At 39.3% G+C, this 25,839-nt stretch overlaps 1 protein-coding gene across 3 annotated transcripts in view; it reads left to right on the top strand.

Annotated features, from left to right (window-relative positions):
- The window catches only part of snx7 (sorting nexin 7), an 80,580-nt gene that overhangs the window by 41,256 nt on the left and 13,485 nt on the right, over positions 1-25,839 (top strand). For 2 of the 3 annotated variants that reach the window (XM_041207788.1, XM_041207787.1), the window contains 5 exons: positions 3,703-3,901; positions 6,945-7,144; positions 10,010-10,096; positions 10,337-10,441; positions 24,978-25,130. In XM_041207788.1, the coding sequence (XP_041063722.1) occupies positions 3,703-3,901; positions 6,945-7,144; positions 10,010-10,096; positions 10,337-10,441; positions 24,978-25,130 (744 nt within the window). The remainder of the gene's footprint in view (positions 1-3,702; positions 3,902-6,944; positions 7,145-10,009; positions 10,097-10,336; positions 10,442-24,977; positions 25,131-25,839) is intronic. The other variant, XM_041207789.1, reaches the window with a different exon arrangement.

Raw genomic sequence — 25,839 nt, 5'->3', positions numbered from 1 at the left:
ATAGCTAAACCTTTCATCCCTGATTCTGCTCTCTTCTGTATGATCTCCATAGCCTTTAAATATCTTTCCTAAAGTAAGATGCCCAAAACTGGATGAAGTATTCCAATTCAACCTAATTAACAATTTGTGGAGTAGTATTTCCTTGGATCTATATAGTTATTTTTTTCATACAGCTTTATGAATTTTTTCCCACTTCCAATGATTTGTGTATCTTCTTATGATATGGTGGTGGTTTCTGCCAGGCTGAGCAGATCCGCAAGGGAAACTTAGCCACGCTATAAGACCATAAGACATAGGAGCAGAAATTAGCCCGTTCGGCCCATCAAGTCTGCTCCGCCATTCAATCATGGCTGATAAGTTTCTCAACCCCATTCTCCTGCCTTCTCCCCGTAACCTTTGACCCCCATACCAATCAAGAACCTATCTATCTTGGTCTTAAATACACTCAATGACCTGGCCTCCACAGCCTTCTGTGGCAATGAATTCCATAGATTCACCACTGTCTGGCTAAAGAAGTTTCTCCTCATCTCTGTTCTAAAAGGTCTTGCCTTTACTCTGAGGCTGTGCCCTCGGGTCCTTGTCTCTCCTACTAATGGAAACATCTTCCCCACGTCCACTCTATCCAGGCCTTTCATTATTCTGCAAGTTTCAATCAGATCCCCCCTCATCCTTCTAAACTCCATTGAGTATAGACCCAGAGTCCTCAAACGTTCCTCATATGTTAAGCCTTTCATTCCTGGGATTGTTCTCGTGAACCTCCTCTGGACCCACTCCAGGGCCAGCACATCCTTCCTGAGATACGGGGCCCAAAATTGCTGACAATATTCTAAATGTGGTCTGACCAGAGCCTTATAAAGCCTCAGCAGCACATCCCTGCTTTTACATTCTAGTCCTCTCGAAATAAATGCCAATATTGCATTTGCCTTCCTAACTACCGACTCAACCTGCAAGTTAACCTTAAGAGAATCCTGGACTAGGACTCCCAATTCCTTTTGCACTCCAGACTTCTGAATTCTCTCCCCATTTAGAAAATAGTCTATGCCTCTATTCTTCCTACCAAAGTGCATGACCTCACACTTCCCTACGTTGTATTCCATCTGCCACTTCTTTGCCCATTCTCCTAACCTATCCAAATCCTTGTGCAGCCTCCCTGCCTCCTCAATACTACCTGTCCCTCCACCTATCTTTGTATCATCTGCAAACTTAGCCAGGATGCCCTCAGTTCCTTCATCTAGATCATTAATGTATAAAGTGAAAAGTTGTGGTCCCAACACTGACCCCTGCAGAACTTCACTAGTCACCGGCTGCCATCCTGAGAAGGACCCCCTTATCCCCACTCTCTGCCTCCTGCCAGACAGCCAATCTTCTATCCATGCTAGTACCTTGCCTCTAACGCTATGGGCTCTTATCTTACTGAGCAGCCTCCTGCGCAGCACCTTGTCAAAGGCCTTCTGGAAGTCCAAGTAGATAACATCCCTTGATTCTCCTTTGTCTAATCTACTCATTACCTCCTCAAAGAATTCTAACAGATTTGTCAGGCATGACCTCCCCTTGATGAAACCATACTGATTTTGCCCTATTTTATCATGCACTTCCAAGTATTCTGAAATCTCATCCTTAATAATGGACTCTAAAATCTTACCAACGACCGAGGTCAGGCTAATCTGCCTGTAATTTGCCTCACTCCCTTCTTAAACAGGGGGGTTTCATTAGCGATTTTCCAGTCCTCTGGGACCCTCCCTGACTCCAGTGATTCTTGAAAGATCACCACTAACACCTCCACTATCTCTTCAGAACTCTGGGGTGTAATCCATCTGGCCCAGGTGATTTATCCACCTTCAGACCTTTCAGTTTTCCTAGCTCCTTCTCCTTGGTACTCACCTCTGCCCCCTGACCCTCTTGAACTTTGGGAATGTTACTTGTGTCTTCCAGCGTGAAGACTGACGCAAAGTACCTATTCAGTTCCTCCGCCATTTCTTTGTTCCCCACTACTATTTCTCCAGCGTCATTTTCCAGTGGCCCAATGTCCACTTTTGCCTCTTTCTTACCCTTTATATATCTAAAAAAAACGCTTGCAATCTTCTTTTATATTACTGGCTAGTTTACCCTCATATTTAATCTTCTCCCTCCTTATTTCTTTATATCACAACGAATTTGCAATTTTTATTTATTATGAGAAGATTTGTGCACTGAAGTCAGAAGCAATGAGTCCACTACCATCTTTAGAGATTTTAAAGATTAAATTAAAACATTTATTAACAAAAGAAGAACAAACTTAAGCACACACAAGATTACAGTTACACAGTTATAACAGTTCCCAAAATTTCTACTTAACCAGACTCCTAACTACACACCCCCTTTAAGGCAGCAGTCCAGATAGTTTCCAAATTTACAAAGTTATCCAGCAATATTACTGCAAGCACCCACTGGACAATGGACTTCCAAAGGCTTTTAACACAACTTTGGTCACTGGAACAGCAAACTTCTTCAGGGTGGCTAGAGGCTTTTTCACCAGTCTGTTTCACGCAGACCTTTCAAGATCTCACACGACCACACCTCTCTCAGCCTTCCATCCTTCTTTAAATATATTTCTCCCCTTTGGATATGTAAATCCCATTGTTTTAACTTGTCTTTAGAAGTTACTTTTCCCAGAATATAATTGTCCAAGTTATCATTATGGCCAGCACTTTTGGGAAAAATAAACATAATTACTTTGCCTTTTTTATCTTGCCAGTTGTAAACATTTTCCATGTCCCTTTGAAAATCAAACACTTCTCCACTTATCTAAGAATGCAAATTTCATTCACACCATATCTGCTGAGATCTTCCCCCCTTACTCATCTCCATTTCAAATGCCAGTTTTACACCTAACTCCATTGATAATTTAAAAATTGCAGTCTAATCATCACTAGTTTAATTAAATTACCCCCACAAACAGAACCATGCGCGTGCACACACGTACGCACAGAAATATAAGGCTGCTTTAAAGTATTCCACAGTAATGTTAAGAAAAACCTGATAGTCCCTTGACAATCTCGACACCAAGACTTTACCCTACTCCTTTCAAATCTTTACTACTTAGTGCATATAGCCTCTTCTTTAGTCTCTCTCAAATCTATCACCTAACGTGTCTCAACTAAATTTACTTTTGCATTTTGTGGTCCAGATCGTCAGTAAATTTTAGTATTCTGAAAGTATTTGTAAGGGAGACTAAGGCTGTAACTAGATCTTGTGATTCACTTTGTTACTTATAAACTAAGATGATTAGCAGAGTTGATTCTATCTACCTATCAATCTATCTATGCTAATTGCTATGATGGGGCTATCCAGGAAAAGGTGGCTAACCTTAAAATTAGAGCTAGGCCATTCATCAGTGGTGTTGGGAGCACTTCTTCACCCAGGGTAGCGGAAATCTGGAATTCTCTCAAAAAAGCTAGATTTATCGTTTCAAAACTGAGATTAGAAGATTTTTGTGAGGTAAAACTATTAAAGGTTATGGAACTAAGGCAGATAGGTTAAAATATAGATTAGCTGTAATCTAATTGAATGGCTTGAGGAGCTGAATGACCTACTACTGTTCATATGGTCCTATTTCATCTATTGTGTTACTATTTTGAAATTTCTTTTTGGGTATAATTGGTATGCAATATGATTATTTTCTTTTTGTGTTATTCACTTACCTTTTTTTAAATATTAATGCAGGATTTTGCATCTCACAAGAAACTTGGTCCAGGATTCATCAGTAAAATGGGTGAAACAGTCAGGGCTGTTGCTAGCACAGTTAGAAGTGTTAAGAATCGACCCGATGAATTCACAGCCATGGGTGACTATGTGGACATTTTCCGTCAAAAAATGGGAACGTTGGATAAAATCAGCCAAAGGATTTTAAAGGAACTAAGAGGTCAGTAGTGCAATTAGTTAGTCTTATATTGCAGCTTAATTAATCATGCATCATAAAAGTTTATCTGCTAACACTTTCCCTCATGATTTTTAATGTGAGTGAACTGACTACTTACAACTTATGCTTATGCAATGCCAGCAACAAATTCGTACATTTGTGTTGCATTGAATTTGCCCGTGAGTAATTTGGCCTTGATTAGACCCACTGCAGATAGTTCTCTGACCATGTCCTTAACCAACCTTGCTGCATGCATGCGTTGGACCTTTCTTGTCAATTTCAGTAGTCGCTGCTAGCAGCAATGTTGAAAACAATTCCATCCTTTTAAGTGGCTAGTTGGCTCAATTCAGATGAAACTATGTAACTGCATTGTTTGTGTGTGACATTATTTGATGTATTAGTTTGGGGTTAACATTCACAGATAAAATTGATAAAGCTTTTCTTGAAAAGTTATGTGGCATATTGGATCCTAGAGCAGTAATAATTACCTTCACAGAGGAGAATGAAGTGTACGTAAGCATTCATGCTGCTGAGATTTTTTGCTGCCCAAGTATTTGTTGAAATAAAGGCAGTAACATATTTTCAGAAGAGCTACATTAAATACTGTTTCTTCTTTTGAAGCCATGTTGCATTATGTAGCCTACGTTTAGAGTCAAATGATTGAAGTCATAAATCTCTCCAAGCAACTAGCTAATACAATATGATTGGTTAGCAAGAAGTACTATTTCATTAGCTAAATGAACAATGCTTTTTTTGTTGTAAGTCATTTTCCCTTTGTTAAATGTGCACTTTTCTCTCCTTTTATGAACATGTTATGAATTTGCTGAAGGAGAGAATAGAGCTCGCCTCTTACTGCATGGGTGTAACAAAGTAAATTCAGTGCAATATCAGACCTTCAGCAAATTGCTGAAAGGGTTTGTTAACCTCTCAATCTTAACTGAAATATTTAAATACCTTTTGAAGTTTAGTTTTTACTTTGCTATGATATCCAGAATGCAGTTATGGCCCAAGTTATATGAGCAGCAGGAAGGAAGGCATTAGAGAGCTTTAATTCTGGTACAGAATGTGTATGTGAGTGAGAATGGATGGATGGACAGATTGATCAGCCATGGGAATTTAAATTTTCACCCTGATTCCATGGAACTACCGTACCCAGAAAATATTTTTAACAGCTAAGGAGAAAATTAACAAAAAATCAAGGTATGGCAATTTTATAGTTGAAGCTATAGAATAATAGTTGAATTAGTTGCTGATTTTTTTTGTGTGTGTGTTGCGGAATAGATTAATGATTGAGCTGGGCCAGAGCAGATGTCTATAATGTATTTAATGCTGACCTCGGACGTTGCAGTGAGGCCTGTTCAGGTGCTAGTCATGGTGAAAAAGATTCTTCATGGGCAGTGCTACCATGATAGTTTCAGTAAAGAATACAAGTCCACTCTAAGAAGCAAAAGGACAAAAAACAATCTTTCATATTCATATGGGGGGAAAATTTTGTGACGAGATTAAAAACATCTTGAGCAAAAATTGCAAATCCATCATTGGTGTTAGAATATAATAATAAACATTGAAAACACCACACCAAGTCTCGGCAGACAAAGCTGCTGGAGACCTGATATTAATGTTGTGCATAGCACAGTCCATCTGTAGTGTCAAAAATCATGTGTTATAATGTAACCTCTCAAAACCGCTGAAATCTGGAAACACATCTGGAATTTTTTTGAGCCCACATGCAATTCCAAGACTGGCCACTGGCGCTACAACATAGTTAACATTATGGCTCTACTGGTTATTAGGGGTAAATCTCCAGAGCTTTCTTAAGCACTATTTTAATGGCCTTTGTCAAGTGCCTCTAACATATCCATGCAGGAGGAGAAGTGGAGATTGAGAAGGATGCTGTCAAGGATGTTTTTGAGTATGGCAGAGATGTTTTGTAATCAGCTCCTGTTACTTTCCCCTTGTATGTGTGTGTGTGTGTATCTCTCTCACTCGCATGCACGCACGCATGCACTCTCTCTCACATTCTCTCTCGCACATGTTCTCTCTCGCGCGCGCACACACAAGCCCCTGTCAACCCTCATACTGTTGTCTAGTTGCCAGTGCCTGCGATTAACCCAGTGTAAGGAGACTGTCTTGCAAGAACACAGGAGCAGAAGCAGCAAAGTTTGAAGCTGCCACTCAACTTCCCAGTGAGCTGCATGACCTCCCTGTTTTTTCTGCACTCAGTCAGTCACTGAGTTACACTTGCCGGCCTCTGCTTGCACCAAATTGGTGCGCAAATATCCTGGGCCCGCGTAGAATTAAATGTGTTTTCTAAAGTTAAAGAGCGCAATACTTTGGAAACATGGAAAATATAGTATTTGGATAAATAAAACAATTTTTACTACTGCTTTATAATGTTTTGCCACTGTTTTATGTCTTAGGGTACATATTTATATTTGGTCACACACTGGTGACATTCCAACAATATTCTGAAATCCACAAAATTTCAAAATCCAGAAATGTCTTGATCCCAAGAAGTCCAGAGTATGGAGTTAGTGTACCATTCTGATCCAGAAAATCAATAAAATTACTATCATCCACTTGTTTCTGTGTCTCATTCCTATTGTGCCTTCCAAATTCAGAAGAAATCCAGTGGCTTTCATAATTATTCCAATAATTTAAAACTGCTTAACCAAGTTTGAAATTAAACAGATGCCCTTTGAAGGAAAAGTTGGCTTTATAATCAAATGTTGATTATCTTTTAGAATGAAAGTGCAAGTTTTTTTAAACAAACCTTATGCAGAAAAACAAATGTGGGGTGGGATAGGGAAGAGGTTAATAAAACTAATATTCTTATATTCAGTCCTGATCTAGCATAGCCCATTTCTGGCAATATTGGGAAATCTCATGCTAAATTTTTCCTCCTATGGTCAATAATAATCTATCCAGTTAGGTATGTATATTTTTGGGTATGTGCATTTCAGTTCTTGTTTGTGATTCTTTGATCTGTTTTTTGAGGCTGATAAGCAGAAAACACTGAACTATTTTTTGATTTTTTGGGATAAAGAACACTTGGCTGAGATGAAGGAATACGGTCCCATTTATACTCAGTGGTCCGAATCTGAACAAGAGTTGGCTGAACCTTTGAAAGGAGTAGCTAGTTCAATTGAAAACTGCTGTAAGGCCATTGAAGGACTTACAATGGGCCTCACAGAGGATTTGCTTCCTGCTTTGCATGAATATGTTCTATGTGCAGAAACTCTGAAGGTAGGTATTTTTATTTCAATCTCAGGGTCACAAAATTAATAGGGTTAAGTGTGGCCAAATCAAAATTCAGCTTATTTTAAGTGGATATATTTGTGCTGATCCAAGGTTGTAGATGAAGCATGTGTAGTATTTTAGAATGAACAACTGTTGATAATTGTTGTAAAACAAAATACCATGTTCTGTTTGATATTAATTTCCTTCCAAATTCTGCACCTGTGCATTGTATAAGAAAATGTGTCAGTTTATCAAGTCATTCTCAAGGGCAGCTAGGGATGGGCAATAAATTCTAGCCCAGCCAGGGAAGCTCACATCCCATGAATGAATTTTTAAAAAAATATCAAACAGAAAATCGAATCAATGTGCTGTAATGTTTAGGTTTAATAAGTAACAGTTTTTTTCTGTTCTTGGGAAATGGGTGATGCTGGCAAAGCCACGTTTCTTACCCATCCCTAGTTTCCTTGACAAAATGATATTTGACCACCATCTTCAACAGCTGCAGTCCTTGTGATGATGGTACACCCACAATAGGGTTAGTGACTGAAGACTGAATTTATTTCTGCCAGTTGCATGTTAGCTCCTTTCAATGGAGCTATAAATGATCTATACTTCGGATTTTTTTTTTAAGTAAAGTTTATTGTATTGGTAATTATAATCTTTCAAATATTTTTGCCATAAAATTAATGTAACCAAATATTGGGATTGTTACTTATTTTAATTTTAAATCTTATAACACCTATTGCAGAAACGTTATGGAAAAATCATTTTATAAGATGCAACACAAGAGTCCCATTTTCTTTTAGAACTGCACAGATTGATATGTTACTTTAAATTTCTTTTTGAGTAAACAGTACTCATTAAATTTAAACGTTATTGAGCTAACTTAATAAAATAGTTTGAGTATATGTCATTTGATTTTGTGATTAGAAATGTACAAATCCTAATTCCCCATTGAAAATGTAGAAATAAAAAAAAATGTTCAGGTGCATTTATCTAAACAACTGAGCAGTACATTAGTATTGCGCTTACGATGATGAGGAAAACAGTTGTAATGTGTTATTTTGTGTTTTAGAGAGGTTCAAAACATTGGTCAGTGATTGACCTTATGGACACTACCATCAAGCGTTTGTTGCTTTTAGACTTTGCTAACTGTTGTGCTAATGTGCCATATTTGGAGTCCAGTTCTATGCAGATCTTTGGTTATGAACTCTCTTTCCCCCATCTAATTGTGTCTGCATATCTGAGCTCCATCCTGTATATCTGTGAGGTGCAAATTTAAAATCTAATACTCCATAATTTCATAAACATTTTCTTCAATGCACGATGTAGGCTATTGAACTGTATGTCTGGAAAATTACACCACATATATCATTTTGGTGAGGTCAGAGTGATTGCCCTTGACATCAAGGCAGCATTTGACCAAGTGTGGCATCAAGGAGCCCTAGCAAAACTGGAGTCAATGGGAATTGGGGCAAACTCTGATGGTTGGAGTCCTACCCAACACATAGTTGGAGGTCAGTCATCTCAGTTCCAGGACATCGCTGCAGGAGATCCTCAGGGTAGTGTCCTAAGCCCAACCATCTTCAGCTGCTTCATCAATGACCTTCCTTCCACCATAAGGTCAGAAGTGAGGATGTTCGCTGATGATTGCACAATGTTCAGCACCATTCATGACTCCTCAGAGACTGAAGCAAATGCAGCAAGACCTGGCCAATATCCAGTCTGGGACTGACAAGTAGCAAGTATCATTCACGCCACATAAGTGCCAGGCAACGACCATCTCCAACAAGAGAGAATCTAGCCATCATCCCTTAATATTCTGTGGGATAGCAGTCGTTGAATCGCACACTATCAACATCCTGGGGGTTACCGTTGACAAACTGAACTGGACCTGGCCATGTAAATAATGTGGTTAAAAGAGCAGGTCAGAGGCTAGGAATCCTACGCCGAGTAACTCATCTCCTGACTCCCCAAAGCCTGTCCACCATCTACAAGGCACAAGTCAGGAGTGTGATGTAAAGCTCTCCCCTTCCCTAGATGAGTGCAGCTTCAACAACACTCAAGAAGCTCAACACCATCCAGGACAAAGCAGTCTGCTTGATTGGCATCCCATTCATAAACATTGATTCCCCTCGCCACTTACGCACTGTGGCAGCCGTGTGTACCATCTACACAATGCACTTCAGGACCTCACCAAGGCTCCTTAGCACTTTCCAAACCCACGACCACCACCATCTACAAGGACAGCAGATATGCTTGGGAACAACACACCTGGAAGTTCCCCTCCAAGCCACACGTCATCCTGACTTAGAAATATATTGCTGTTCCTTCACTGTCGCTTGGTCAAAATCCTGGAACTCCCTCCCTAACAGCACTGTGGGTGTACCTACACCACATGGACTGCAGCGGTTCAAGAAGGCAGCTCACCACCACCTTCTCAAGGGCAATTAGGGATGGGCAATAAATGCAGACCTAGCCAGCGACTTCCACGTCCCATGAATGAATTTTAAAAATTCCCACTTTCTGAAAATTCTCATTTTACATCATATTGAGCAACTTACGCTTGATATGCGTGAAATTACAATCATTAGACATTATTGTGCACATTTATTTAATATGTAATCTTGTTCATTTTAATTGATGTAACAGAAACTTTCAACTCCAAAAGTAATTAATATACAATGTATATTGGCAGTTACTCCAGTGTTTAGATTCTTAAAACAGCTCAAAATGTTGAGGAGTGGAATGAAACTATGAACCATAAATGTGTACTCCACATGTTACTGAAGCTAGTTAAATATTTGCTGTATTCAGAATAGTACATTTTAAGTATAGTTATAATGTAATGACTAATACTTTTTTCGTTAGTCCGTATTGAAGAGAAGAGACCTCATTCAGGCAAATTACGAATCACGAGTTGATGCTTTAACTAATAAGAAAGCTGATAGAGAAATGGTGAGTGTAAAATATGTTTTTTTCTGTTATGTTTTCTTAGATCTGAAAACCAATAACTTAAGCTAATGTAATTCTAATTAGAATAACTGAATTTAAGGTTTGAAATTGTATAAGTATTTAACTGTTAAAAATATTCTGCTTATTGAATACTTAATTGATGAACCCAAATTTGTGCAAAAATTATATTTTCACATTGTGTCCTATCTTTCGATTAAAATGTATTATATCCACTGTTATCAGTTGGAGCACTCGGATCTAAGCTTTACATTTGGTGCCTTCTTGGGTAAAAACACAGTGGAAATGAAACAACAGAAGCAGCAAAAGATTGATCGTGAAATTGAGGAGGTAAGTAATAAGTACTGCATTCAACCTGAATTCCATTTGCTTTACTTTGAGGCAATAGCATTCTGTTTCCATCAGAGACTGGCTGTTTTTGTCAGAATGTACAATTTTTCTTTCACAATTCAAACATTACTAAAATCAGCAGAGCATCGCCAGGGCATATTGTGCTCAGATTCTGACCAATTTTGGAAAAGGTCCTTCAGCAAGTTTTGGGACCCTCCTTAGCATGTGAAAGGAGCCTGATAAAAGCAAAAAAACTGTGGATGCTGGAAATCCAAAACAAAAACAGAATTACCTGGAAAAACTCAGCAGGTCTGGCAGCATCGGCAGAGAAGAAAAGAGTTGACGTTTCGAGTCCTCATGACCCTTCGACAGAACTTGAGTTTGAGTCCAAGAAAGAGTTGAAATATAAGCTGGTTTAAGGTGTGTGGGGCGGGGTGCGGAGAGAGAGAGAGAAGTGGAGGGGGTTGGTGTGGTTGTAGGGACAAACAAGCAGTGATAGAAGCAGATCATCAAAAGATGTCACAAACAACAGAACAAAAGAACACATAGGTGTTAAAGTTGGTGATATTATCTAAACGAATGTGCTAATTAAGAATGGATGGTAGGGCACTCATGGTATAGCTCTAGTGGGGGTGGGGAGAGCATAAAAGATTTAAAAATATTTAAAAATAATGGAAATAGGTGGGAAAAGAAAAATCTATATAATTTATTGGAAAAAAAACAAAAGGAAGGGGGAAACAGAAAGGGGGTGGGGATGGAGGAGGGAGCTCAAGACCTAAAGTTGTTGAATTAAATATTCAGTCCGGAAGGCTGTAAAGTGCCTAGTCGGAAGATGAGGTGTTGTTCCTCCAGTTTGCGTTGGGCTTCACTGGAACAATGCAGCAAGCACTTGCTGCATTGTTCCAGTGAAGCCCAAAGCAAACTGGAGGAACACCTCATCTTCTGACTAGGCACTTTACAGCCTTCCGGACTGAATATTGAATTCAACAACTTTAGGTCTTGAGCTCCCTCCTCCATCCCCACCCCCTTTCTGTTTCCCCCTTCCTTTTTTTTCCAATAAATTATATAGATTTTTCTTTTCCCACCTATTTCCATTATTTTTAAATATTTTAAAATCTTTTATGCTCTCCCCACCCCCACTAGAGCTATACCTTGAGTGCCCTACCATCCATTCTTAATTATCACATTCGTTTAGATAATATCACCAACTTTAACACCTATGTGTTCTTTTGTTCTGTTGTTTGTGACATATTTTGATGATCTGCTTCTATCACTGCTTGTTTGTCCCTACAACCACACCAACCCCCTCCACTTGTCTCTCTCTCTCTCTCTCTCTTCCCCCCACCCCCCCCCCTGCCGCCGCAACACACCTTAAAGGAGCCTGATGCCTGGTTAAAGGAGCTCCCAGTGTGTCTGTCATTTCACCCAACAGAGTACTGGGTATTTCAGGTGCCCTTGGGTTTTGGAGCATAGCCCCATAAACTGGGCCTTTCTGTTCCCTTTCCATCATCAGCAAACAAGCAAAACAGGGTACAATCCTTCCTTCCTGTTGTTTAATCCTAGAATTTTTAAGTATCTTGAATTACTAATGTAATCTGCTAAATATAATATAAACGTATAAACATGTAGTGTAGAAGAATGTTTCTGAAAAGCTGAATACCGCAACTGAATATGAACATAGTCAAATACTAAGTGATCAAATTCAGTTTATTGAAAGGATTTGAAATTCAGAATTCTTGGCTCAGGTCTTGCCACATCAATCTGCTTCATTAATGCAAAGAGAGGAAGCCACTTGCTGCACTGCTTCCCTCATTTGCCATTACGCTTACTGTAGCATAAGCAAATTCCTTTTCGAGGAGATTTTGGAGTAAGTTCATAGTGGGCATGTGGTTGTCGCATGGAGCTATAATTTACGGCATTCCCAGAAATTCAGGGTCAGTAATTTTTGTAAGGGCAGGAGCATTGTGCCATGTGATAAAGTGTGGAAACTCCAAGGAAACAGGGCTTAACTATTATAGCTTCCTGTGTTCAATGGAACTGAACTAGCCATATAAATACTGTGGCTACAAGAGCAGGTCAGAGGCTTCGAATCCTGCGGCGAGTAACTCACCTCCTGACTCTCCAAAGCCTGCCCACCATCAAGGCACAAGTCAGGAGTGTGATGGAATACTCTCCACTTTCCTGGATAAGTGCATCTCCAACAACACTCGAGAAGCTTGAGACCACCCAGGACAATGCAGCCTGCTTGATTGGCATCCCAGACATAAACATTCACCCCCTCCACCACTGACACACAGTGGCAGCAGTGTATACCATCTACAAGATGCACTGCAAGAACTCATGAAGTCTCTAGACAGCACCTTCCAAACCTACGACCACTACCATCTAGAAGGATAAGGGCAGCAAATGCATGGGTACACCCCACCTGGAAGTTCCCCTCCAAGTCACTCACCATCCTGACTTAGAAATACATTGCCGGTCCTTCTCTGTCTCTGGGTCAAAATCCTGGAACTCCCTCCTTAACAGCACTGTGGATGTACCTACACCACATGCACTGCAGCGGTTCAAGAAAGCAGCTCAGCACCACCTTCTCAAGGGCAATTAGGGATGGACAATAAAATGCTGGCCTAGCCCACATCACACAAATGAATTTTTTTTAAAATCAGAAGTCAGAAAAATCTGGCACGAAATGACAGAATTTTGTAAGTGTGTGGGGCAGATGACCTGAAAATTTATATGTGTGTGTTTGTTGCTTAACTCAGATGAAAATATCTTTCCAACTTTTTTAAACTTGGTGTCCCATTCATCTTAGATTAAAAGCTCTAGTATCTAATTATCTATCTACTTCAAATATCTATGCTGATTTTTGAAATTTAATATATTTTAGCTAACTTTCTTTGAAGGGACTACTCTGTGGTTAATAAAACTGCAAGCTGAGTCATACTTAACCATGCTGGAACTGTTCTTGAGTAAATTTGATAGCTCCAACTCCTAAGGTTAATGTATTAAAGAATTTTTGAAACTGGATTTTATGATTCTTTCTGCTTATTAAATATTGTGTGGCGAAAATGCAAAAATTAGTGCTTTTTTAAGCTCACTGGTTATGGAGATAGATTAAAATTTGAGATATTCGTGTAAATATTTGCGCTCATTCCCCCCACCTCCCCCTGCAAAAAAAACTAGCAAATGAACAAAACCTGAATGGTTGTTCCATTAACAATAGCAGTGTCTCCACAACAAAACACGGTGTTGGATGTAGTTTTGATTTGTGCAATCCATCTTGAAAGACCAAATTCAATTGATAAGTCAATTCTGGATAGGTTTTGCTGTGTATGCTCATATCAGTGGTGCATCTATCCAAAGTGCTGTATAGAAATTCAAACAATCCCAATATCCCTCATTCTTATGATGAGATTGGGGTGCATTAGGATGGTGTGTTACTGAACTGGGGATCCAGAGGCCTGCATTAATGACCCAGAGACATAAGTTCACATGCTGCCACAACAGCAATTCAGTACTACTAAATCTGGGTTAAAAATCTATGATCAGTTCTTGTGACCTTGGAGCTACTTGATTGTTGTTCAAAAATAAACCACCTAGTTCACTAATGTCCTTTAGAGAAGGAAATCAGCTGTCCTTACCTGTATGTCCTGCCTCACAGCAATGTGGTTGGCTCTTAACACTGAAATGGCCTAGCAAAACACTCAGCTGTATTCAAGAAAGCAGCTAACTACAATCACTTCAATGACAATTAGGAATGCACAATAAATTCTGGCTTTGCCAGCCATCCTACATCCTATCAAGGAGCTAAAAACAAAATTCAGTATTAACTTTAATGGAATCATGCTATTTCACAAAAACCACAGATGCAGTAACAACTCAGCCCAAGATTTCTCAGCCAAAAGTTTGCTTTAAAGAAAAATAATTTTAAATATATCAAGGGAGAGCTTCAGGAGCCTGTATTTCCTTGCAGCAGTGAGTTTGGCAATATGCACTCTAAATCTCACTATTGAGCAGGGGAGTTCATCTGTATTTTCCTGCAACTGAGTACGCTGCAGTGATTCAATTGTGTTGTAGGCATTGGGCATCGAATGACAGCACTGTTCGCAGTCAGAGTGGTTTAAGACGCTTTTCTGTCTGTTTAAATTGCAAATCTGAAGTGAGAACAAAAGCATTGTGTGAACAGATTGCAATATCTGAATAACTGCAATAAATAAACTAAGCCACCTAGCAGCTAAAAAAAATCTTAACCTTAATTTGTTTTTAAATGTACTGACACCAGACATGACTCCAGTAATTAAAAGTGATTGTGGATTTAAATTAGGCTACGGGATCTAAATTTTAAATCCTATTGAATCTGAATGAGCTTTCTCCCTATATGTGTCACAGCCCCTGTTAAATTCATTATTCACATAAGAAACCTTAACTGCAATGTCATGCCCATTATGAGAGAGAAGGGTTTGTAATGTCTCTCTTTAGGCACCCTACTTTTCTAATTATTCCTGTGTATATTAAAATGAAACGAACAAGAAAATGTAAATTTTCAGTAAAGAAATATCAAAATGTAAAAAAGTGCATAAGGGAAATGATAAATGAGATTGAAAGGCACTTTGAAAGACTGTAAATAGAGTGCATGTTTTCAATAAACATTTTTTATAGCTTTGGAGTTGGAAGGAACAGTTAGTGTAATCTTGAGGGAAGGTTCAAAAGGGAAGAAGATTCAGGACAGTTGGAACTTAACATCACATTTTACTTATTGGCTGGTGTTTCCAATTTAGGATCGCAATTCGATACAATACCTCTAAAGTGACATTGTATATGATACCATTGCCAACTGCTTTTGGTTGTACATTGTTTATAATGGCTTGTATTTTGTGTTAGTAATAACGGTGAGGCTGTCTGTGTTCATTGCATCATTATGGAGTAAATCAGACAGCAACTTCCAGGATACACATTTGCACAGTTAAACACAAAAATGGAAGTTGATGGCAGATACACATTACTGGGGCGCACTGCAACTGTTCTTGTCAACTCAGCACTGAAATGCAGTGGAGTGAAGTTGCAGTACCATTCACTATTCCTCACTAAAGACACCAGGGGGGAAAAGTTGGAAATTGTTAATTCAGGAATAAGTGAATTTTTAATTGCATAATATGTATCCTGTATTGCTAAATCACCTCTCTGGCCTATAGCTTTAATTTTACAAGTGTGAAGTCTCATTCCTTTAGAAGTTAATTTGTATTGAAGATTTTTAAAAATTATTTATTTTTTGTCTTTTTCTATCTGTCTGTCTTTCCTCTCTCAATTCTATCTTTCCTAATCTTCATTTTTCTTTCTGTGTATGATTTAAATGTAATTTTTACTTCCTGTTTATACTTTCTGGATTACTCTGTGCATCTGAGAGGATCCTTCAATCTGGTTGAAGAGCCTCGATGTTTCTTATCCCTCTCACAGGTCCTAGGCAGAGTGCATGTGCTGAATTAGGTGCCAGTTTTGAGTAAGTCTCCGTTCCAGAAGCCCACAAAGAACATTGTTGTTGACCGTTGTGGTCACTTTGACAAACAGACCACAGGAGTCTCAAGGACAGGTCATAATCGTTTAGTCGAGCAATTGCAAGGAGAGCACCATCCCAGTACAGCTTGAGACAGTACTCTGCTAAATTACATGTGTTCAACATATTTATACATTATTGGTCACGTACAAAAATAATTTCCAGATTCCAATCTTGTCAACATATAGGTTTACATTAAACTGACATCTCTGGTAACAGGTACGTGCATCGTATGTCCCTATTTTTCACCCAGGCAGAGACCTCCTACCTAAACTAGCACCATCTGTTCTTCCCCTATCTGTTGAAGAGCACACTTCATCTTAGTTGTTATTGCCAATGCTCTGACTGCAGTCCGGCTCCAAGGCCTTTTTGTTGTTTGCAGGCCCAAAGACTGTGCAAGGTCGATCTGGTAACCTTTGACTACCAATGTGCTTGGTAGCCTTGGTTGCCTGGAGATTTTTAAGTAATTCATTCCTTTTCAATAAATTCTCCCTGACCATAAATTCTTACTTTCTTCCCCCTAACAGTCCCCTCTTTTGGCCCTTGGCTTAGCCCAAGGTAGCCAACTACAGTGGTGTTGTCCATTTTCCGCCCCCGCCCCCTTTACGTGCCGCCGCCCATTGATACTAGCCAGGTATCCAGTTTTGGCATGTAAAGGGTACGGGTACTGGTCAGACCATCTGTATCATCTGGTCCTTTAATCCTAACCTCTGGCTTACCAGATTCCTTCTCCACCTGTTAAAACTCCCCCAGCGCCACGTTTTTTGTGACTTCCGGGTGTGATGAATCAAGTATGTTAGATACATAATCAATATCAGTTGAAGTATAACTAGGGCAAGAGAGATAATCTGAATCCAGGGGTGTATCTGTACGTTTGAGCCCCAGTTCCGCCACCACCATATGGAGGAACCTATTTGCTCGATATCCTCTTTTAGGGCTCTAACTTGCTGCAGTTTATAGTAAGTTCTGTATATCTGTTGAGCCTGTCTCCGATTCGCATTTAGGTGCTCTGGTAATAAGGGAATTTCACAGGACAACTGGTTCAAAATACTGTGTCAGGTTATCCTTAAGGCTTTCCTTGACCTGAATAGCAGTCGTTCCTCTCTTGTATATTTCAACCAGTTCCACCTTCCCTACCCTTGCTGGCATCTGTGAGTGTAGGCACACCGAATGATTGTGGATGGAGCATATCTGGTTACCCCCATACTGGATTCTTTCCTGCCATGTGGTGATACAATATCTCCCATTCCCTGCATATGCAACATGCGTCGGTTCTTTTGCAGCCCATATCGTTTCCATTGTACAGTTTGCTGCTGTTTTAAATCCACTTAGCTTCATCTGTCTTATATATTGGGTGTGCATATACTACTGCGGTGGCCTCTATCCTGCACCCTTCAAATGTGTTGCTAACTATATTCCCTTCTATGTCTACTGAATATGGTGGAATGTGATGATACCTAATATAGTAATTCTCCCATATAACCCTAATATTTTCTACTCTATATAATGTCCTGCCGGTTGTTGACATAGGTATGACAGTTATTACTAATACAATGCCTACTAGCATATTACTATTCACTATACATTTAACATTCATTCTATATACGTGTGTTAGACCTCTGAGCTGGCAACTGGTCAAGTCATGATCCTTGTGTGGTGAAAGATTAAATAAATGCTTATTGGTTATCCATAAAGGAACTATCCCTTCATTAATCTGTCTTAAATTCTCTCAGGCTTGTTCCAGTGCTCAAGATCCATAGGCGCAGTAAACATCATTTCTGCTTGCTTCATCTGAAATATTTTCCCCTATTTCAATCAGTTTGTTGATAGGCCCTGCATGACTTTCGGGCACGGTAGCCAGGCTTTGGATTAACCGTGTCACGTTCTGGTCTGTATTTAATTGGGTGTTATGAATTCCCTGTCCCTGCTCGAAAATCTCCTTAAGCTTAAAGCTCAGGGTTTGGACCTTCTGGTCAACATTTGACAGGTTCTGAATCAACCACTGATGTCCCTGTATTGAATATCGTAGTGGCATCATTTATCAAGCTATACTTAATGCGGTTCCTTCCCAAACCTGATCACATCCCACCGTTGAATTCAGTCATCAGCTGGCCCATATATAGCGCTCGAATATGGGTTTGAGCACCACTGGGGAGGGGCAATTCTGGATTTGTTCAAGACTACGGGTACCAGCTTGTGACAAAACTTCTGATTAACAAGTACCAAACCATTCATCGGTCCTGGATGCATAGTCGGACAAGGTGGGTCAGTTGGTGTGGTTTGAGGGGCTTCAATTATCTCTACTCGGACTGTGGAAGTAGATGTAGAAGGTGGCTGGATGGTGGCGGACCTCCCTCCGATCTGAAGCAAACCCTTACTACAATTCAAAAGCACTTGTTCTCCTACTGTTACATTTATCATTCCCTGTTGATTGTCGCATTCGGCACTGTCCGTGCTGTACCAAAGTTCCTAATGCAGTGCGGGATGAGCAGTGATGATCCTCAACCTTGTCACCAGTACTGATACACCCACGATTAGGATTGTAGATCTGTGGAGACATTTATATCGGCTCTCGTTCTCCGGGTCACTGCTTGGTCAATTGTCATGTATCTTTAACTGTGTGTAATGCCTCTATTTACTTCCCGTTTTCATATCTACAAGTGCGCATGTCATAATGACCTCGTATGGTCCATGCCTGTTTGACCATCACCTGTTGGTCTCTGACTTCCTTCCTTAACTCATGCAGTTGCTTATTTATTTCCCTCACAGTCTCGCATCCTTCGTTTTAGTGGTCCTACATCTCCCACTCCTACTATGATTCCTCGGGTAACTGCATTGCTCTCCTTGTCATTATTTCAAATGGGGTGAACCTGTTGTTCCTGCTTGGGGTAGCCCTAAGGCGCATTAGAATATTGGGCTGTTTCCTGTCTCTTGAATTGCTTTTGTGATTGATGTTTTTTTTAAGATTGTTTATCCTTTCCACCATGCCCGAGCTCTGTGGCTGGTAAGGAATGGATTTTCTGTTTATATTTAAATTTATACATTTATTTAATGACTCTTCCTGTGAACTGAGTTACCTGATCTGAATCCATCTGGATAGGCCTCCTCCACTCCTTCCAGTCTACTGTCTCCTGCTGCTGTCCCATGTCAGACCTCAATTCGTTTAAACTGCTGACACAATTCTACAATGCACCTTCTTATCCTATCTTTCAATTGCTCAGTATCTTCACTTCCAGTGATGGTTCTCTCTGGGAGCCGCTTAACTCTGTCAGTCATCATAGTGTTAACCCTGTGGTCTTACTTTTTGTAGCTCGCAGGCACATTAATACAATCGGTAATACATCTATTTAGCCTTTTTCCAGCTTTCCCTTTACCTATATCCATCTTGTGGTAATTTGTTGTTAAGTATTATTTCTCCTTACAGTTCAATTTCTAAGCTACAGATTCCACATAGTTTTACCTCTAAGTTTTTTCCCTTGACCATGATCATCCTAAGGTTCTCTTGATGACAGTTTCTCTATTGTCTTGCTCATTTATAATGTTTCCTTGCTCTTTAGGCCGTATTAACTATTCCATGTCAATTAGGATCTCTGCCTCTAGATCCTTGCTATCTCCCCCTGTGCATTTCCAGTGTCTCAGCTGATGGCCAGATTATCAAATTCACTTCCCTTTAAAAAGTTTGTATATTGTGTCTTATTTCCCTAACTCGTTCTCCTACTTGCCTCATACCATTTTACACATGCAACAGCTACCATTTTATCTTGTTCAGGTTGCCTGGAGAGAATTTAAAATCTAATAAAGTATTCTCATAACAGTTTTAAAACAGAAATCAGGTATTGGCATGTTTGAATTCCTTATCTTCTTCTCAAACAACATTTTACTGTCCCTAAAGTAACCCACTAAATTGTGTCTGACCCGTTTCATTTAGAATTATCCCAGGTTTATTAACTCGGCCAAAAATTTGACTTCTGCCAAACTTTGTCAAGGTTTTGAGCTTAGCCTCATATTTTGGGAACAGACTTACAAATACAAACGCTTGCAGCATTTGAATTAGTGCCATTTGTTGTCAAACCTTTTAAAATGAACATTCCCTTTTGAGAAATTATCAGGAACCAAACCTCAAATTTTAAACTTCGTAAGAAATGTAATTTACACTATCAAAATTAAAACTACCTCTTTCTTATGTGTATTGATTTGTATCCAAACAGTGTATCAAAGTGACCACACGACTGACCCCAAAATCCATGCCATATCCTTACATTTTTGTGAAATTTGCAAAAACGTTTACATCAAAAAATAGTGCTTCAAAATTGTTTTATTAGAAGCAGAGATATAAGAAAATAGATTTCAGCTCATGAACTGAAATCTTTCTTGCTGTTTATTTTTTGATCTGCGCACACAAAATTCTACATTGTTTACTTTGTCTGGTCGTGTGCGTGTATATTGTTTTGCAACTACCCTACTTCTATACTTTGCTTCTACTAAAAGCTCTTCTTTACCAAACCGGTTTACCTGCTTTTATTTTAAATAATTCTACTTAATTTAATGCTTTTACTTAAGATTATTGAATTTTCCTCACCTGCTTGTAAACTAACTACTTTTAATTTTATTTTTTAAATGTGCAAATTAGATATTTTATAATGATCCTTAACCTAACATTCATTTGCCCTATTACCTGTGAACAATTGTGTGTCAGTCATTACTCAATTAGTAGAACTCTTGTCACTTCGGTTAGTAGGTTGAGAGTTCAATTATCACTCCAGGACTTCAGCACAAACATCAAGGTTGACACTGCAGTGCAGTACTGGGAGAGAGTAGTGCTGTCTGAAGTGCCATCTTTTGGGTATTAAACCGAGGTCCCATCTGCCACCACAGGTGGACGTAAAAGATCCTATGGCACTATTTTTGGAGAAGGAAAGTTATCCCTGGTGTCCTGCTCAACATTTATCCCTCAATCAACATACAAACCGTGTTATCTGGTATTATCCCATTGTTGTTTGTGGGAGTTTGCTTTGTGCAAATTGGCTGCCACATTTCCTACATTCCCCGTTACAACAATGACTGTACTTCAGAAATAATGCATTAGCTGCAAAGCTCTTTAGAACATCCCGTGTTTGTGGAAGGAGCTCTATAAATGCAAGCCCTCCTTTAAATTATTTAATGCATTTAATAAGATGCATGGGGGTTGGTGGTTTCTGATTCAGTTTTGTCAGAACACTACTACCCAATGTTACTAATCATCAATAGATGGCACTCTAACCAAAATACCAAATATTCTAATGGAACTTTGCCTGGCAAGATTCCATGTTACTACATAACCAAAATATAGGCCAGAGTAAGGTAAAATTATTAAAGCACATTTTGGTAAAGTGGGGACTGCATCTTTAGCAACAATATTCTCTTTTTTGTTTAAAAAGCAGGTCTCCTGCCACATACCATGTAAGCTGGTTAGGTGGGTCTCTCTTTCTGCCAGGTGCTGTTTTCAATAAATGCTGGGAGACAAACCAGGCGACTGCTCTCAGATTTTTCCCCTCTTCTTTTGGAACGCATATGGTTTGTGTTCTGTATCCCCAAAGGATGGAGTGACTGAGCTCAGTAGCTAAGTATATGCAGATTGTGTAGCTTGTTTCAACATAGTATTGTGCCACACCACCCCTCTACTGTGCATCTGTGCATATTTTAACTGCAGTGTATTATGTATTTGAGTATAGGTAGCCCACATTAAGATGTATTAAATTAGTTCTGTTGTCTGATCTTGTTCACATGAATGGACTTTTTTTTAAGAAATGGTAGGGTACATAATCATGTGATCACTTCCATTGGATGGGAGGCAGGGAGGCTTGCTTAACAGAAGTGGTCAGGGATCTGCAACATTGTTATTTTTTTATTAGTTGTTGGGATGTGTCATTTCCAAGACCAGCATTTATTGCCCATCCCTAATTGCCCTTGAGAAGGTGGTGGTGAGCTGCATTCTTGAATTGCTAGAGTGCATATGGTGTTGGTGTACCCACAGTGCCATTAGGGTGGGGTTTCCAGGACTTCTACGCAGCAACAATGAAGGAATGGGAATATAGTTCCAAGTTGAGATTGAGAGTACTTGGAGGGGAACTTGCAGGTCATGCTATTCCCATACATTTGCTGCCCTTATCCTTCAGGGCGGTAGGCGGTAGGCGGTCAAATGTTTGAAAAATGCTGTCAAAGGAGCCTTGGTGAATATTATTGAAATATTAAAAATTTGCATTTATATAGGGCTTTTGATGACCTCTGTGTCACAAAAGTAATTTACAGCCATTTATTTACTTTTGAAGCATTATCACAAATGTTGGCAATATACATAATCAGTGAGCTGCTAGTGGTATATACTGCACCTGACTCCATAAAAATTATTTACAAGCTCTTCAAAATATTTTCTTTATGGCCTGCAGCAGCCCCTTGAGGATCACTGGTTAGGTTGCTTAGTATCAAGTACCAATGTGTGTGTGCACCATCCATTTCAAAATTGTGCCAGATTCTTAATGTCATACTAGGAACCCAGTGTTCATGTGCTAAGATACCTGCCTGTTTCTAGCAGGTGGCTAGGCTTCCTATTTCAGTTCCCCTATCCAAATGTCAGTGGCCAGAACAGAAATGAGATTGGGTGGTAAATGCTGCCCTTCCTTTGTCATGCATTATTGCACTACTAGTATCCGGCAGTTGAATAAAATGGTGTCTCTGCCAATTTTATGTAAGAAACTTCTTGTTTTAACATCTTTTTGTAAAAGTTTCAATGAAATTGTCACTCATTCATTCAAAAATAACTGATTAATTGACTAATTAATTCAAAGGTGCATTTGGGTTGAGTGAGATGGATTTTGTGGCTGATGGGAATCGTAATGTTGACTGACCTGTGCATTGCTAGCAATTTTTTCTAATTTCACATTTCTAGTACTTTGTTAATTCTAATAGAAGCATGTGTTTAAATTTGCTTGCTCATGATGATCAGTCTCCCAATTTAAAAGGCCCATTTCCATTCCCATGAAGACCTGCCATTTTAGACCTATGCTCACACTGGGAACTGGTTCGATGAAATATATAATGGGTGTAGCATGTGTGCATCCCACTGCTGATCTATTCAGTAAAAAATGAGGAAGTCAGTGATTTGAGGTGAAGATGCCAGAGCCCGAAATACTTAATGTGGACTAAATATGCTGCATTATACAATTGGTGCTATGCATTTTTGATTTGGGCCCTCCTTTGACCTTTTAACAAAATCTTGAGTAGTCCTAATCTTCGAATGCTGTGCAAAAAGAGGCCACGCTCAAGCCGTGCATACAATTTACCTGAAGGAGATGCACGACACTTCCAAATCAGCAGGGCACTGAAACGACTGTTGGTTTAGATGCAGTTTGACTGGGGAAACTGATTTCTGCATGCGTGGCTCTTAGTTGTGTTGCAGTGTTAGAACCAATCCTGAAACAGACGTGAGTCACCACCCCCTCTCCCAATCCCTGCCCTTCATTGCCTCAGGCCCCACAGTTTATATAAACAATGGGCTTGATACTTGTCTCAGATGTCACCTAACCAATATGGCATGGATAAAAACAAAAAAACTGCAGATGCTGGAAATCCAAAACAAAAACAGAATTACCTGGAAAAACTCAGCAGGTCTGGCAGCATCGGCGGAGAAGAAAAGAGTTGACGCTTCGAGTCCTCATGACCCTTCGACAGAACTAGTTCTGTCGAAGGGTCAGGAGGACTCGAAGCGTCAACTCTTTTCTTCTCCACCGATGCTGCCAGACCTGCTGAGTTTTCCCAGGTAATTCTGTCAATATGGCATGGAGTCAGGGCAGAATGAGCACACTTACGCTATTGCGAGCCTTCTCCAAGTCACAAAAGGTCAGATTGTGAAATTAAGTAGGAGAGATTGTATTTGGTGAATTTCAATTAGAATAAGGCAGGCAGGCTAAGCCTGTGGAATGTGGATCTGATATTTTTCAATTGTTCGACTTCAGTATAAGCTAACCAATTTTGTACTTCAATTGGAAGTAAGCTTTCTGAGGACTTGCACCTGGACCATTCTTGTGGCAAAGCTCTTGGACTGTAACAGAAAGTAAAGATAGTAATACTTAGTAAAAGCATATATACTGCATCATATATACTGCACCAGGACCTGACCACTGAAAGTAGCTTTGTGTAGCCTGGAACAAGGGAAGGTCATCTTCTATCTTTGAATTGCTCATAGGGTTAGTTGGGGCTTTTTCCCCCAAAAGGCACAAATTAACAATTGGATTCAAGAAGCACACTCATGCCTTTTGCATGAAACCATGTACTATCAATCTGGTAACTTGTATCAGTGGGCGAAGCATGAAAGTCTTGGTAGAACCTTGGCACTTTGATTTACTGAATCAAGTAAAATGTCAACAGATGGGACAGAATGGAGAAATGGATTCCAATTAATCTGACTTTGACTTTGCTAAAAATTTTGGCCGAATAAGTTAGAGGAAATGAAAGTGGAACCTTGGAAGATCTTTGATTCTTGCTGTTGGGTGCAAGGATTATGCTTCAAATTTGGAACTAGTGACATTTTAAATGTTTTCAATAAAGCAGTCAAAAAATTATTAGCAGGGGGCAAATTCATTTTGGATATGTTTTAAGTACAAAAATATATTCTAAATGTGCTAAAGTGCACGTCTTGAGGTTTAATTATGTGAAGAATTTCATTGGTTTTGCTAAGCTGATGTAATTGTAGCTATTCATAATGAACGTGCCATTTTCAATTTACTACAGCTGTTGTAGTGTGATGGCCATAAAGGCTTAACACATCCATATATATGAGGTTTTATTAATTTGTGAATTGATCACTTCACTATATGTCTCCTTTTATGATTAATTAATTTGGTACTTTTTAAATATTTTCCTGTTCTTGTTTTTTTTTTGTTTAGTCGGCTAAAATCAACTTAACATTCCAGGCATACTTACATATTAATGTGAATAACTTCATTTTAGCTTCAGGCGGATATTGGACGACTTGAGGATAAAGTAGAATGTGCCAATAGCGATTTGAAAGCAGACTGGGAAAGGTGGTCTAACAACATGCGGAGTGACTTGCAATCTGCTTTCCAAAATGCGGCTGAAAATAATATTCATTATTTTGAAAGGGTAAGAAACTTTCAAATTCAGATTGTTCTCCTGGAATGGGTGAAATCCAAAACAAAAATAAAAATACCTGGACAAACTCAGCAGGTCTGACAGCATCTGCGGAGAGGCTTTTTGGATCTAAGAAAGACATCAATAGTATGTGAAAAGTGAAAAAGCTCATGTTACATAAATAAGCAAATTTAAAATCTCTGCTGTGACTCAAACCTGAGACGTGAGAAATGTGAAGTAAAACAAAATGAGAGGGTTAAACTCAATATTTGATTGTGTTTGTTTCTGATCACTTGAATTTGAATCTTTTGGTTTTAATGTCATCTGAACCCTGCTTGGAATGGAGAGCTGCGGTAAAGGGAAAGAAAAGCCTGCTTTTAGTTGATTCAGTGTACAGCAAACTTGAATTTGCCTAACTGACATCCATTCAGAATCTGTTTTTCAGTTAATTGCGGAGGATATCATCTTTGCTGCACATAGAGGTAATTATGGGAGTGCAGCTCTTCTGTTCTGTGTGTTCCTTTCTTCAGTAACTGCTGGTCCGTGTACAAGATAATTTGGGATCAGATGACAACTCATTAGGAGTCTTAATGGGCATTAAATAAAAATATTGAGTTCTGTAAATGACTATAGTAGTGCTTCCCAAACTTATTCCCACTTTGACCCAAACGAACATATGAATCAGGAGCAGGAGTAGGCAATTCATCCCCTTGAGCCTGCT

Source organism: Carcharodon carcharias, chromosome 16 (assembly GCF_017639515.1).
Source record: "Carcharodon carcharias isolate sCarCar2 chromosome 16, sCarCar2.pri, whole genome shotgun sequence".
Taxonomy (NCBI): Eukaryota; Metazoa; Chordata; class Chondrichthyes; order Lamniformes; family Lamnidae; genus Carcharodon; species Carcharodon carcharias.
This window is presented reverse-complemented; position numbering and strand designations above follow the sequence as displayed.